This window comes from Megalobrama amblycephala, linkage group LG17 (genome assembly GCF_018812025.1).
Source record: "Megalobrama amblycephala isolate DHTTF-2021 linkage group LG17, ASM1881202v1, whole genome shotgun sequence".
NCBI lineage: Eukaryota > Metazoa > Chordata > Actinopteri > Cypriniformes > Xenocyprididae > Megalobrama > Megalobrama amblycephala.
Window position 1 is genome coordinate 48393853 of NC_063060.1, and position 17123 is coordinate 48410975.

Consider the following 17123-nt stretch of genomic DNA (forward strand, 5'->3'; position numbering starts at 1 on the left):
TATTTTGACCTTTCAAATCCATGTTTACACTCACCTGGGGTCAGAGGTCATTGGTTCATCACTGAGGTCAGGAGGAGTGAAAGGCATTGATCCGTCACTCTTCACAGACACACAGCTGGGTTCTGGAGATGAAGATCTCTGACTCCAGTTACTGAGAAAACACAGATGATGCATATGTTTAATAATGGAAAAACTGCCCTTTATATAAGTGAAAAACGCCCTGGCAATTAATTTATAAATTAAATAACAAATACAATAAATATCACAAATATGTTGATTTAAGTAAGAGCTGATAGAATAGCCTACTGATGAGAATCTTTTTTTCTTTTTTTCTTTCTGGACAAGTAACTTTTTTACTTGGACAAGTGAATGATTGACAGCAGTTATTATTTATTATTCCTGTTGGGATTTATGCTGATGGAAAAACAAATCATGCATATGTCTGCTCAAGTCACTTAAATAATTATCAAAAAAGACATGAGTAGATCTTCTTGTATGTGATCATATGTGTAAAAACTACTAAATAATGAATGATAGTAAATCATGTGACTTCATAGTTTTACCCTGAACTTGCTTTTCCCTCCAGCTCTGACACTGTGCTTTGCTTTATTTCAAAGGTTTTCCCACCTGAGCCTCACTTTCAGTTTCAACATAAGCAGCAGGTGAAATCAGTTCATTGTCTCTAAAAGTGGCTGATACAGAAAGTGGATGATGGGTAGAATGGAATAATATGCATCACCCTGTAAGGAACCCCGCATCAGCCCAAAAACGGAATCCGACGGCCTGGGAGAAGGTTAACGCGTGTATGCCTTTTCAGCACCCCTGTGACGTTCACTTAATTTCACTTGTTTAATCTGACTCCAATTTCAAATGATCATTACACTTAGGTTGTGTTTCCAGTTAGAAATTAATCATTTGTTATGTATTAATTTAGATATTTGATTATTCTGGGTATCTCATATTTTAAATTATTCTTTCATTACGGACCCATATCACTTAGAAAAGTCACTTCGACCGTTGAGTGCCTTTCACAATCACAAATTCGCCAGTTCTGATCTTAGTCAGAGGGTGCAGAGTTTACTAATCTATTTGAGTCAAACCGCTACATGCTTGTTCATACAAAAACACAGTTTTCTTAATCACGGTACTGCAACTTGCTAAGCCAGTTGATAGACAAAAATCAAAAAGTCCCATGATGTGCAACATGCTCCTTTCATTGAGCCTTTAGATTGAACCTATATCCTGATGCAGATTTGTAGACGTGTGAGGACAGTTTAGGGCAAGGCGTTGTCCTATGATATCTCTTTGATATCTTCTCTCCAGATGAGTTTTATTGCTTTATTGCAGGGCGCTTAATCTCAGTTTTTGTCTGAGCAGGAAAATCAACCCCATGTTTTTCATCTGGCTTAATTTGGAAGAAAAAGTACTAATGGGTGGTACTAATGCATATGATTAAACGGTCAAGTATGTAAGACAAAGATTAAACAGGTCATGAACATGTCAAAGGGAATGGGGCATTGTGAGGAAACACGCTACAATGAAAACTACAACAGTTGTGGCCATCATGTCAATAAATGTGCCGGTGAAGATCCGTTGAATGGATTTACCATAAGCGAGATGCTTGCGTTCACTCTAGACCAGTGGTTCTCAACTGGTTTCTCCGTGGGACCCTCATTTTCCCATGGTTCACCTTCCATTACTTCACCTTTAAGCACTAAATGCCCGCTCTGACTGAGCAGTATGATTAAGTGTGAGTGGCTGCCACGTGAAAAAAAAATTTAAACGAAAACAAAGCAGGAGAGAGAGATCCAACCTGATAACAACTTTATCACAAAGAGAAATCACAATGTCTGAGTCCTGTATTGACAACCTGCCATTGCTAATACGGGACATATATCTATAGCCTATATACAGTTCATAAAACTCCTTGCTCACTAACATTAAATGCAAATATTGCATAACAATGCCATGGCGGGCCAGACTAAAAACCTACACATATCTTACCCTGAATGGCTGATGTCTGTTTTAAACAAGTCAGAGTCAGCTGGGTTTTGAATTTTAGATGATAATATATTCATAATTCTAATTATCTGTTAGTTCTCTTTCAAAAGACAAAAGTGTCAAGTTGGTACAGCGTCCTGTCATCTTTGTCTAGACATGTTTCTTTCTTAAATTTGTCATAGATAGCGGTTTAGCCATTTTTGTAATAACAAAGTTGGAAAGTTTGCTGCAAGTTGGAATTTGAATATTGGCATGAAGAAGAACAAAACATTACTACTGTCGTGACGTAACTGAAGAGATGAATTAGCATATTCTTATTAATATTAGTATAGAGTTCTATGACTCAACAAATTTAAAATATTTACATTTAAAATAGTTACTTAAGAATTGTTAAACATTAAGAAAATTGTATTACTTCCATAATACTTTCCGTAGATTTTATCCTAAAGGTGTATGTACGCACAAATGCTAGATTCTGCATACTGTATGTCAGAACCTGCACAAAAAGCCCTTTAGGTAACACTTTACAATAACAGTACATGAATAATCATGGACTAATACCTGAATTAATAGTTACCTCAACATGAACTCATGATTAGTTAAGATATGAACTAATCATGAACTAATGAAGAGCACATCATAATTAACTCATTATTAACTAACCATATACTAACATCAACTAATGGTTTGTTAATGCATACTTATGTCATGACTTTACTTGAGGGGGCACAATCATAATTAACTCATTATTAACTAACCATATACTAACATCAACTAATGATTTGTTAATGCATACTTATGTCATGACTTTACTTGAGGGGGCACAATCATAATTAACTCATTATTAACTAACCATATACTAACATCAACTAATGGTTTGTTAATGCATACTTATGTCATGACTTTACTTGAGGGAGCACATAATTAACTCATTATTAACTAACCATATACTAACATCAACTAATGGTTTGTTAATGCATACTTACGTCATAACTTTACTTGAGGGGGCACATCGTAATTAACTCATTATTAACTAACCATATACTAACATCAACTAATGGTTTGTTAATGCATACTTATGTCATGACTTTACTTGAGGGGGCACAATCATAATTAACTTTACTTGAGGGGGCACAATCATAATTAACTTTACTTGAGGGGGCACAATCATAATTAACTCATTATTAACTAACCATATACTAACATCAACTAATGGTTTGTTAATGCATACTTATGTCATTACTTTACTTGAGGGGCACAATCATAATTAACTCATTATTAACTAACCATATGCTAACATCAACTAATGGTTTGTTAATGCATACTTACGTCATAACTTTACTTGAGGGGGCACAATCATAATTAACTCATTATTAACTAACCATATACTAACATCAACTAATGGTTTGTTAATGCATACTTATGTCATGACTTTACTTGAGGGGGCACAATCATAATTAACTCATTATTAACTAACCATATACTAACATCAACTAATGGTTTGTTAATGCATACTTATGTCATGACTTTACTTGAGGGAGCACATAATTAACTCATTATTAACTAACCATATACTAACATCAACTAATGGTTTGTTAATGCATACTTATGTCATTACTTTACTTGAGGGGGCACAATCATAATTAACTCATTATTAACTAACCATATGCTAACATCAACTAATGGTTTGTTAATGCATACTTACGTCATAACTTTACTTGAGGGGGCACAATCATAATTAACTCATTATTAACTAACCATATACTAACATCAACTAATGGTTTGTTAATGCATACTTATGTCATGACTTTACTTGAGGGGGCACAATCATAATTAACTCATTATTAACTAACCATATACTAACATCAACTAATGGTTTGTTAATGCATACTTATGTCATGACTTTACTTGAGGGGGCACAATCATAATTAACTCATTATTAACTAACCATATACTAACATCAACTAATGGTTTGTTAATGCATACTTATGTCATTACTTTACTTGAGGGGGCACAATCATAATTAACTCATTATTAACTAACCATATACTAACATCAACTAATGGTTTGTTAATGCATACTTATGTCATTACTTGAGGGGGCACAATCATAATTAACTCATTATTAACTAACCATATACTAACATCAACTAATGGTTTGTTAATGTATACTTATGTCATAACTTTACTTGAGGGGGCACAATCATAATTAACTTTACTTGAGGGGGCACAATCATAATTAACTTTACTTGAGGGGGCACAATCATAATTAACTCATTATTAACTAACCATATACTAACATCAACTAATGGTTTGTTAATGCATACTTATGTCATGACTTTACTTGAGGGAGCACATCATAATTAACTCATTATTAACTAACCATATACTAACATCAACTAATGGTTTGTTAATGTATACTTATGTCATAACTTTACTTGAGGGGGCACAATCATAATTAACTTTACTTGAGGGGGCACAATCATAATTAACTTTACTTGAGGGGGCACAATCATAATTAACTCATTATTAACTAACCATATACTAACATCAACTAATGGTTTGTTAATGCATACTTATGTCATGACTTTACTTGAGGGGGCACAATCATAATTAACTCATTATTAACTAACCATATACTAACATCAACTAATGGTTTGTTAATGCATACTTATGTCATGACTTTACTTGAGGGGGCACAATCATAATTAACTCATTATTAACTAACCATATACTAACATCAACTAATGGTTTGTTAATGTATACTTATGTCATAACTTTACTTGAGGGGGCACAATCATAATTAACTTTACTTGAGGGGGCACAATCATAATTAACTTTACTTGAGGGGCACAATCATAATTAACTCATTATTAACTAACCATATACTAACATCAACTAATGGTTTGTTAATGCATACTTATGTCATGACTTTACTTGAGGGAGCACATCATAATTAACTCATTATTAACTAACCATATACTAACATCAACTAATGGTTTGTTAATGTATACTTATGTCATAACTTTACTTGAGGGGGCACAATCATAATTAACTCATTATTAACTAACCATATACTAACATCAACTAATGGTTTGTTAATGCATACTTATGTCATGACTTTACTTGAGGGGGCACAATCATAATTAACTCATTATTAACTAACCATATACTAACATCAACTAATGGTTTGTTAATGCATACTTATGTCATTACTTTACTTGAGGGGGCACAATCATAATTAACTCATTATTAACTAACCATATACTAACATCAACTAATGGTTTGTTAATGCATACTTATGTCATTACTTGAGGGGGCACAATCATAATTAACTCATTATTAACTAACCATATACTAACATCAACTAATGGTTTGTTAATGTATACTTATGTCATAACTTTACTTGAGGGGGCACAATCATAATTAACTTTACTTGAGGGGGCACAATCATAATTAACTTTACTTGAGGGGCACAATCATAATTAACTCATTATTAACTAACCATATACTAACATCAACTAATGGTTTGTTAATGCATACTTATGTCATGACTTTACTTGAGGGAGCACATCATAATTAACTCATTATTAACTAACCATATACTAACATCAACTAATGGTTTGTTAATGTATACTTATGTCATAACTTTACTTGAGGGGGCACAATCATAATTAACTTTACTTGAGGGGCACAATCATAATTAACTTTACTTGAGGGGGCACAATCATAATTAACTCATTATTAACTAACCATATACTAACATCAACTAATGGTTTGTTAATGCATACTTATGTCATGACTTTACTTGAGGGGGCACAATCATAATTAACTCATTATTAACTAACCATATACTAACATCAACTAATGGTTTGTTAATGCATACTTATGTCATGACTTTACTTGAGGGGGCACAATCATAATTAACTCATTATTAACTAACCATATACTAACATCAACTAATGGTTTGTTAATGTATACTTATGTCATAACTTTACTTGAGGGGGCACAATCATAATTAACTTTACTTGAGGGGGCACAATCATAATTAACTTTACTTGAGGGGCACAATCATAATTAACTCATTATTAACTAACCATATACTAACATCAACTAATGGTTTGTTAATGCATACTTATGTCATGACTTTACTTGAGGGAGCACATCATAATTAACTCATTATTAACTAACCATATACTAACATCAACTAATGGTTTGTTAATGTATACTTATGTCATAACTTTACTTGAGGGGGCACAATCATAATTAACTTTACTTGAGGGGCACAATCATAATTAACTTTACTTGAGGGGGCACAATCATAATTAACTCATTATTAACTAACCATATACTAACATCAACTAATGGTTTGTTAATGCATACTTATGTCATGACTTTACTTGAGGGGGCACAATCATAATTAACTCATTATTAACTAACCATATACTAACATCAACTAATGGTTTGTTAATGCATACTTATGTCATGACTTTACTTGAGGGGGCACAATCATAATTAACTCATTATTAACTAACCATATACTAACATCAACTAATGGTTTGTTAATGTATACTTATGTCATAACTTTACTTGAGGGGCACAATCATAATTAACTTTACTTGAGGGGGCACAATCATAATTAACTTTACTTGAGGGGGCACAATCATAATTAACTTTACTTGAGGCAGCACATCATAATTAACTCATTATTAACTAACCATATACTAACATCAACTAATGGTTTGTTAATGCATACTTATGTCATGACTTTACTTGAGGGGGCACAATCATAATTAACTCATTATTAACTAACCATATGCTAACATCAACTAATGGTTTGTTAATGCATACTTATGTCATGACTTTACTTGAGGGGGCACAATCATAATTAACTCATTATTAACTAACCATATACTAACATCAACTAATGGTTTGTTAATGCATACTTATGTCATGACTTTACTTGAGGGGGCACAATCATAATTAACTCATTATTAACTAACCATATGCTAACATCAACTAATGGTTTGTTAATGCATACTTATGTCATGACTTTACTTGAGGGGGCACAATCATAATTAACTCATTATTAACTAACCATATACTAACATCAACTAATGGTTTGTTAATGCATACTTATGTCATGACTTTACTTGAGGGGGCACAATCATAATTAACTCATTATTAACTAACCATATGCTAACATCAACTAATGGTTTGTTAATGCATACTTATGTCATGACTTTACTTGAGGGGGCACAATCATAATTAACTCATTATTAACTAACCATATACTAACATCAACTAATGGTTTGTTAATGCATACTTATGTCATAACTTTACTTGAGGGGGCACAATCATAATTAACTCATTATTAACTAACCATATACTAACATAAACTAATAGCTTGATAATGCATACTTATGTCATAACTTTACTTGAGGGGGCACATCATAAATAATTCACTGTTAACTACTTACCAAATTCAGCTCATGATTTATCATTAACTTACTATCAAATACACATGTACTAACACAACTATATAAGTATTCAGCCCTGTTAAGTGATGTTGTGTGACTTTTCAAAAAGTCAGAGAATGGAGGTAAAGGATGATCATGGCCTGCGTCTGGATGGAGAGTGAACTTCTGAATCTGATCCCAGCAAACGTTCCCTGACCTTAGTTCATGTTTCCTGTTTGGTTATTTTTTTGGGAACCGATTCCTCAGGAACTGTTGTAAGTCACAGTTGTTTAGTTTGATAGGAAAGAATATCACAAAACATATTAAGACCTTTTAAGATAAATTATTAGTGTATTTATTATTTTATATGTTTGATAAGAAGGATCAGTGAAAATAATGACAAACTAATCCTGTGCCTTTCAGTAATGTTTTTAATGAAGCTGCTGATGTCAGTAGTTTAAATTCTGACAATAATAAATTGTTTAAATTTATTTCAAAGTCCAAATATTTATTATTCCTTCTTATAGAGACTGTTTGATTTAGTTTACCCTAAATGTTAATTAATGCATTAATTATCAAACATGTATTAACGCATAGTTAAGGCTTCTGTTTTCATGCATGAATCCTTATGACTCCTGTCGTAGTTAAGGATCACTCTTCATTAGTTCATGATTAGTTCATATCTTAACTAATCTTGAGTTCATGTTGAGGTAACTATTAATTCAGGTATTAGTTCATGGTTATTCATGTACTGTTATTGTAAAGTGTTACTGCCCTTTATAAATCCCAGTCAGCGGAAGATTGTGCATACGTGCATCCCCACCCTGTCTCCTTCACCATATATGGAGCTTACGACGCCTAGTTTTACTATGCATAACCTTATCTGCATATAATTTCCATGCATGTTCCCATCCATGTGACACCATGGTTAACGCCGTCAAAGGTACAAGACATTACAAGAAAATATTAGATATGGACTATAAATGCTATTTGTGCAATACACATTACATTGATAAAGATCATCAAATATCCTGTTTTAGAATAAATGTACATAAAAATATAAAAACAAAATTGTATAAAATACTTCTCAGATAAAGTTTTTAGAATAGAGTTCATTCATTCTTTCCACTGGCCATCAAATTTATGCAGTTTTGCATGCCGCTCTCCACCCCGCAGAGCGGGTATAAATGCGGAAGCAGATGCGCTCGCACTTTGTCTTTCGAGAGCGCTAAAGCAGTGGCTGCAAGCTCACAAGTTCTATACTGCTGTTTTTACAGTTCTCATCTGCAAATCCCTGTAGGCTGCACTATTCTTGCAGTAGCGCCGCGGCCGTTCCTCTGTGTGCTTCAGCACATTAAAAGAGCATTTCCCTTGTATAATTAATTCTAAAGTGAAGATCATGATAACTCTTTAGTAATTACTGGAGTCATTGTAAACTTTTGAGATTTTTGTACAGTTTTGTATAGTAATTCCTTCTGATGTATTTGGTAACACTTGAGTAATTACTGGTGGGTTACTATAATCTATACTTTACAATACGAATAAGTAGTAGTTCCTTTAGAATTATGTAATAACTATCCAATACTTTACAAAAACCTCAAAAGTTTACAATGACTCCAGTAGTTACTAGAGAGTTATCATGTTTCTCACTTTAGAATACTGATCCAAATAATTAGTAATTCCTACTGAAGGATTTGGTAATACTTTAGTCATTACTGGTGGGTTACCATGATCTTCACTTTAGAATTAATTATAAATTATGCATTATTCATGTTAATTATGAATCTATATATAGAAGTTCTTAGTATTTCTATGTATAAATCAGATGTAAAACAGTTTAAATCATTCTTTTATTTATTTAAACTGTTATTGTGAACATGCACTGTATTTATGATTAGGACTAATAATGAGGATTTAAAGTGGTTTTCCTTCATCTGCCGTCAGTCCCTCAGCTCACCATCACCAACTGCTCTTTCTCAAAAATATTCATACACATGGGTCAGTGTTTGCGTACAGGTGCGCAAATTTTACAATCAAGTTTTTTTCATATTTTTCATGTTTTTTCAATCATATTTTTTATAAATCACAACCTGTGCATTGGAAGTGGCGTCCCACCACTTTCAGGGCCTGTTTTGAGCGTACACAACGGTTATAAATGAGGCCCCTGGTCTCTAATACTGGATAGAGTCTCACCTGGGGTCAGAGGTCACATGATGATGTTTGGGTTTTCGAGATGCTGCTCTCTCGCTGCTCCTTTTATTCTCCATAATTAGAAACTAATACGAGACCTGTATATGGAAAAACAGAAAACTAATGATAACATGGCAATACATCCATTATTTTTACCTTAAAGGATTAGTTCACTTTCAAATAAAATGTTCCTGATAATTTACTCACCTCCATGTCATGATGTTCATGTCTTTCTTTCTTCAGTCGAAAAGAATTTAAGGTTTTTGATGAAAACATTCCAGGATTTTTCTCCTTCACTGGCCTCCAAATGGTTGAAGGTAAAATTACAGTTTCAGTGCAGCTTCAAATGGCTTTAAACGATCCCAGACGAGGAATAAGAGTCTTATCTAGAGAAACCATCGGTCATTTTCTAAAAAAAAAAAAAAAACTGTATATGCTTTATAAACACAAATGATCGCCTTGCAAGTGCTTCCGCCAAAACCGCACTTTTGTATTCTCCAAAAAGCTTACGTTGTATGTCCTAAGCCTTCCCCATTCTACTTACAGAAAAAATTAAATTGGTGCTGTGTTTGTTCTGTAAGTAGAATAGGGAAGGTGTAGGACATACAGCGTAAACTTTTTGAAGAATACAAAAGTGCTGTTTTGGTGGAAGCATGTGCAAGGTGATCATTTGTGTTTATAAAGCATATACAGTGGGTACGGAAAGTATTCAGACCCCCTTCAATTTTTCACTCTTTGTTATATTGCAGCCATTTGCTAAAATCATTTAAGTTCATTTTTTTCCTCATTAATGTACACACAGCACCCCATATTGACAGAAAAACACAATTGTTGACATTTTTGCAGATTTATTAAAAAAGAAAAACTGAAATATCACATGGTCTTAAGTATTCAGACCCTTTGCTCAGTATTTAGTAGAAGCACCCTTTTGATCTAATACAGCCATGAGTCTTTTTGGGAAAGATGCAACAAGTTTTTCACACCTGGATTTGGGGATCCTCTGCCATTCCTCCTTGCAGATCCTCTCCAGTTCTGTCAGGTTGGATGGTAAACGTTGGTGGACAGCCATTTTTAGGTCTCTCCAGAGATGCTCAATTGGGTTTAAGTCAGGGCTCTGGCTGGGCCATTCAAGAACAGTCACGGAGTTGTTGTGAAGCCACTCCTTCATTATTTTAGCTGTGTGCTTAGGGTCATTGTCTTGTTGGAAGGTAAACCTTCGGCCCAGTCTGAGGTCCTGAGCACTCTGGAGAAGGTTTTCGTCCAGGATATCCCTGTACTTGGCCGCATTCATCTTTCCCTCGATTGCAACCAGTCGTCCTGTCCCTGCAGCTGAAAAACACCCCCACAGCATGATGCTGCCACCACCATGCTTCACTGTTGGGACTGTATTGGACAGGTGATGAGCAGTGCCTGTTTTTCTCCTCACATACCGCTTAGAATTAAGGCCAAAAAGTTCTATCTTGGTCTCATCAGACCAGAGAATCTTATTTCTCACCATCTTGGCAAACTCCATGTGGGCTTTCATGTGTCTTGCACTGAGGAGAGGCTTCCGTCGGGCCGCTCTGCCATAAAGCCCCGACTGGTGGAGGGCTGCAGTGATGGTTGACTTTCTACAACTTTCTCCCATCTCCCGACTGCATCTCTGGAGCTCAGCCACAGTGATCTTTGGGTTCTTCTTTACCTCTCTCACCAAGGCTCTTCTCCCCTGATAGCTCAGTTTGGCCGGACGGCCAGCTCTAGGAAGGGTTCTGGTCATCCCAAACGTCTTCCGTTTAAGGATTATGGAGGCCACTGTGCTCTTAGGAACCTTAAGTGCAGCAGAAATGTTTTTGTAACCTTGGTCAGATCTGTGCCTTGCCACAATTCTGTCTCTGAGCTCTTCAGGCAGTTCCTTTGACCTCATGATTCTCATTTGCTCTAACATGCACTGTGAGCTGTAAGGTCTTATATAGACAGGTGTGTGGCTTTCCTAATCAAGTCCAATCAGTATAATCAAACACAGCTGGACTCAAATGAAGGTGTAGAACCATCTCAAGGATGATCAGAAGAAATGGACAGCACCTGAGTTAAATATATGAGTGTCACAGCAAAGGGTCTGAATACTTAGGACCATGTGATATTTCAGTTTTTCTTTTTTAATAAATCTGCAAAAATGTCAACAATTCTATGTTTTTCTGTCAATATGGGGTGCTGTGTGTACATTAATGAGGAAAAAAATGAACTTAAATGATTTTAGCAAATGGCTGCAATATAACAAAGAGCGAAAAATTTAAGGGGGTCTGAATACTTTCCGTACCCACTGTACAGTTGTATATTTTTTAGAAAATGAATGATCGTTTCGCTGTAATTTTAACCTTCAGCCGTTTGGAGGCCAGTGAAGTCCACTATATGGAGAAAAATCCTGGAATGTTTTCATCAAAAACCTTCATTTCTTTTCGACTGAAGAAAGAAAGACATGAACATCTTGGATGACATGGAGGTGAGTAAATTATCAGGAAAATTGTATTGTATTTGAAAGTGGACTAATCCTTTAATATGATGCTTAGAAGAGAAGTGCACTGAGATAAATAATAATAATAATAATTACCTTTACGTTTCAATCACAGTCCTAAAGGTTCAGCTGATTTAGGCAAACAATGTCTCTGATGGGTCAGGCAAACACAAGTACTGTTCCTTTACTAGTGAAACTGTAAGAGAGAAGAGAAAAGAGACGAGTTTAAGATGAGTTCAGACTGCAGTAGCTTGTGCTCATTCACATTTCTATAATGAAGAAACAAACGCAAGTTGCTTCATCATGGGTGATACTTCATGGGTGATACTGGAATAGCCTTCCTGATAATGTTCGGGGCTCAGACTCGCTCACCCAGTTTAAATCTAGATTAAAGACGCATCTCTTTAGCCAAGCATTCACATAATGCATCTCATATCAGATCAATTGCACATGACTATCTATGCTTAATGTTATGAACAGCAGCTACGCTAATTATTCTCCATTTGCTTTTCTGTTTTGCCTCGGGACACCCGTCCTGAGGTGACTAGAGAGGACTTCAGCTTCAGTTTGGATCCAGCCTCTTAAGAAGACCTCAGATGACCAACACCTGTGAAGAGACGGCGCCAACTCCTGCGAGGACTTCAGAAGACGCAATCATCTGGATCAACATGCACATTACACAATTTTCTATATCCTAATTATTGTTAATGAAATTCATTTTTCCAGGAGCTCATTGCTTCTACCTTCAGTTAAACTGCTAACAGTGATTGTAAATTAATTGCCTAAATTATTATATTATTTGCTAATCTGCATTCTTTAAATTTGTAATGTTGACATGCATTCTCTGTAAAGCTGCTTTGAAATGAAATGTATCGTGAAAAGCGCTATACAAATAAATGTGAATTGAATTGAATTGAATTGAACTTCAGCGACGGATGTTTGTTTCCCCACTGATTTTTTATGTAGTACCTTCAATATAATTCAGACTACTGCATGAATTGAGTTGAAGTTAACACTTTACTTTCTGTTTGCAGCAGTTACAGCAACAGACATTAACACTCCATGCCTCCCACATGGGACATCTTCTTCAACTACCTTTCCAGGTAAGAACACAACACTTGTAATAAAAAAAACGACACCTGGCGTAATCCGGCGAATCCAGGATACTACAGTTTATCATTAGTGTAGTATCAAAATCTGAGACATTTGTCACAGGAAACAGTGTGAAAAACAGGAAAGCATGGCATATGTCACGTGCGGTAGGGATTCTTTTGTTTAAGTTCATTTAGACATTCATTACAAACTGAAACATACAAATACAAATACTTTAAAGGTCTAGTGAGATAAATAATACACATCTGAAGTTGTAGAAATATTTCACCTTTCAGAAACATGATAAATGTAACTAGAGCAACATCTGCAGCTGAAACAGAACGGCATCACCCTCAGCTCTTCCCATCTCCACTGTGAAAAGAGTTTTACTCTAAAGGAGAAAAACGAGGAGGAGATCAGATGACGAGCTGTTGAACAATCACTAGATATGGACTTCATATGCCTGAATTTAAAAAGACAAATAAACACTTTCCTCTTATTTCTGATTAATTGAGCTCATCATTATTATTACTATTGCTATTGTCACCCTCCTCACCCTCCATTCTCCAGTTTTTGGTATTATTAATACTATTATTACCATCATCATTATTATTATTATTCTTTTTTTTTTATTTTTTATTTATTTATTTTTTTTTACTATGGTTATGTCTGTTGTGCTTCTCCACATGTTCCTTTATTTATCTGCTTCCACTCCCGCACCCAGTTTCACACACACAAACACACACACACACACACACACACACACATACAAATCATATTGGCTGTTATGTATGTTTTGTTGGTCTTGGCTATTTTGTATTGATTTATAAATTCTGTAAATGTCTGTTTGCATAAAAAAAAGATAAATAAAGCTTTATTTCTTTTATGATGTGTTGAGTGGCTATTCTGTTTTACAAACAAAACCAAGTTAACCATTGATCAAAAGGTACACGCTTCTAACGACACACATATGACATAATAATATGACATGATATCCATAGGTGAAAATATGTATTGTTTTTTTGTTAGTATTACCCCCCCCCCCCCCATACTTAAAAAATTGTGTAAGTAGTAAAACAATTCAAATGGGGCAACAACAAAAAAAAGTGTTTTAAGTTTAGAAACATTTTGTGTCCCCCCTCTAGGCTTTCTGCAATTGTCGTGTTACTTGTGTTATACACAGTGTTCAGCCACACACCAATTACATCACTTGCCCACTGTGGCACCACCCCCCACCATCGTTTTAGTAATAAAAATAATTTAGTTCAAAAACTGAACGCGTCTGCTCAATTCAGCATGAGCTGAAGGAGAGTCGCAGCACAGATCAGCATGGTGTGCAGGCTATGCCTCCAAGCTGTCTTATTCGATTTGTTGATAAACGTTCTATGTTTAATATAAGTGAGTTTATATTCATTTCTTATTTATTTGGTTCCACAGTGTTTGCTGATTTTCAGTTTTTTATTTAAACTTTGTAAATTATTTGTTTGTATATTAGGCCTATAACATAGAGTATGCCGTGCTTATTCATTTTGCTAATAAGTTTGTTTGTTGTTATTTTTAGTATAAGCGAGTTCGTCATTTTACTGTTTTGTTGTTGTGTTTTTCATTAAGAATAATAGTGAACCCCCCATTCAAGTAATTGCCAGACCCGAATTGCCACTAAATCAAAAGCAAAAGTAAAATGCGCACAGCCACAAGGGCATTCATAAACAATTTAAAAGCGATGTGGAAAAGAGGGGAAAACAACCCCCCCAATGTTAGATTAAATTTATGCCCATGATGTTATCAGAAGCAAATTACAAACCATGAAGTGACATCTGTGAAAGTCTCCGTAATGCCGTCTTCTCTTCCATGAAGTTTTACCTTTTGCTTTTGATCTGAAGAGTTTCCTGAAGTTGCAACACCTATTCTACCTGATCATCTGCTCTTGGCTGCAGAAAAAACCTGAAGTGGATTGACTACAGAGTTTCTACATGGATTGTACGGAGTCCCTAAAGGGACATGGTGGTGAAAATCAGTAATTGACCTTTGAAACTACTGCACGCTTCAAGTAATGATTATATCTATTACTTTATTACACCAGGTGGGGATCAGAGACTGTTAAAATGTATTTGATTCATTCATTTAAACAATTCATTTCTTTAACATAATGAATTTATTTAAATGTATATTCTTGTTTTAAATATAGATTCATTTATAATGTTTTAGATATTTATAAAAAAGACTAATTTATAACATTAACTAGAACACTTTGATATAACCTCAAGTAAACGTCTCAGGTTACGTATGTAACCGTAGTTGTCAGGTTTTTGCAGGAGTGAGGACCCAGGTGCAGAATGAACAGTTAAGGGATTACAACACTAAAGACAAGGCACAACAAGGAGATTTAGGTGTGACATGGTCAAACAGCAGGGCAGGCGACACGATGACAGGCAGGGAGGATGATCACTGAAGTCAGACTAAAGGTGACAACAGACTTGAGGACAACTTGGGAAGCAGGACCAGGTGGCATGAAGATGGGAAGAACCAGACAGGAATACAGGGAACTGAAGGCTTGATGCAGCTCTCTCAAGTAGTTCCAGTCTTGGCTGCCAGGCAGTCTACAGTGGCCAAGCAAACTCCGGACACAGGGCAGAGGAGGGCAGGAACAGACAAGACTCAAACAATAGACAAGACACAAGACAAACAGGCAAGGCACAAGAGAGGGTTAATCAAATAAAACATGAGGCAACAAATTCTGAAGCAGAAAAACTAAGACTAGAGAAACAAAATAAAAGTAAGTGATTGAAACTAGCAAACACAAAATAAAGCAAGAGAACACCCTTGCATGAAACTAAAATAAATAAAGGATTAGTTCAAAAACAAAAGAAACCAAAAAATTAAGCTTTGGAGAACTAGAGCAAAATATAGAATTTATCAAGAAGGAAAGTCAGATAAGGGAAGCTAAATCACAACAAACCAGCCAAGACATGAGGGAAGGAAGCACAATATAAAGGGACGAAAGCACACAAGGTACAGGTGAGCACAATTAGTGAAACGAGGACTAGACAGGACTAAACAAGGGGGCGTGGTGACAGCAAACAAGGAGGCAGGACAAGAGGAGCACATGGCAAACACAAACAAAGACAAAGCCATGTGCTGACACATAACACAAACATAGAGACATGAAACAAAGACAACACAGACAAGGCTGCCAGGGCAGAACCCTGACAGTAGTTCCCTGAGAACAGGGAACAAGACTCTGCGTTTGATGACACAATGGGGAACATCCACGTGACCCGGTGTTTCGAAACCTCACTACCAAAAACTCCAAACCTATTGGCCAGCGACAGTCATATGGCGCGACCCGGAAGTATAAAGGCGCGCCTACGGAAGCAATCAGTATTCATCGTCTTTGAGGGACTGTTCCACAGGCAGCCCCAAGCATGGTAAGGAAACGCAGAGTCTCGTTCCCTGTTCTCAGGGAATTATAGTTACATACGTAACCTGAGACGTTCCCTTTCGAAGGGAACTTCTACTCTGCGTTCGATGACGCAATGGGGAACGATATACCCACGCCTCCATGCTTAGGGGAGTGCATGCCAATTAGAATGGCTGAGACAAACGCCTGCACAGTTCTACAGAAACTGTAGCAACTCCCCCTCGGGTCACACCAGACTGTCAGTGACAGCATTCCCTAAGGCCAACAGCCCAAGCTAAGCCTATAAGAGGCCTTCCTCGTAGGAGAGAAGACCTGATAAGGCCGCTAAGAGCTTCTGAGATCCACCCTTCCGTAGACAGAGTGGTCTCTTCTAGGGAATGAGGGCAGGGAGCCAAGAAAGGGACCCCGCCCAGCCACTAGAGGGGACAGCGTCAACCTCAATGCCACCAGGGAAGCTGACCTGGTCTTAT

General features: G+C 35.9%; 1 protein-coding gene across 2 annotated transcripts in view; it reads right to left on the reverse strand.

Annotated features, from left to right (window-relative positions):
• The window catches only part of LOC125250801 (protein NLRC3-like), a 29537-nt gene extending 14392 nt beyond the window's left edge, over nt 1-15145 (reverse strand). Inside the window, exons 1-5 of one of the 2 annotated variants that reach the window (XM_048163574.1) lie at nt 15037-15141; nt 13522-13623; nt 12237-12336; nt 9653-9747; nt 35-151 (exon numbers count right to left, since the gene is read on the reverse strand). In XM_048163574.1, coding sequence (XP_048019531.1) covers nt 35-151; nt 9653-9726 — 191 coding nt within the window. In that variant the 5' untranslated portion in view covers nt 9727-9747; nt 12237-12336; nt 13522-13623; nt 15037-15141. Of the gene's footprint in view, nt 1-34; nt 152-9652; nt 9748-12236; nt 12337-13521; nt 13624-15036 lie in introns of both variants that reach the window. The other variant, XM_048163575.1, reaches the window with a different exon arrangement.
• Nucleotides 15146-17123: the final 1978 nt, after the last annotated feature.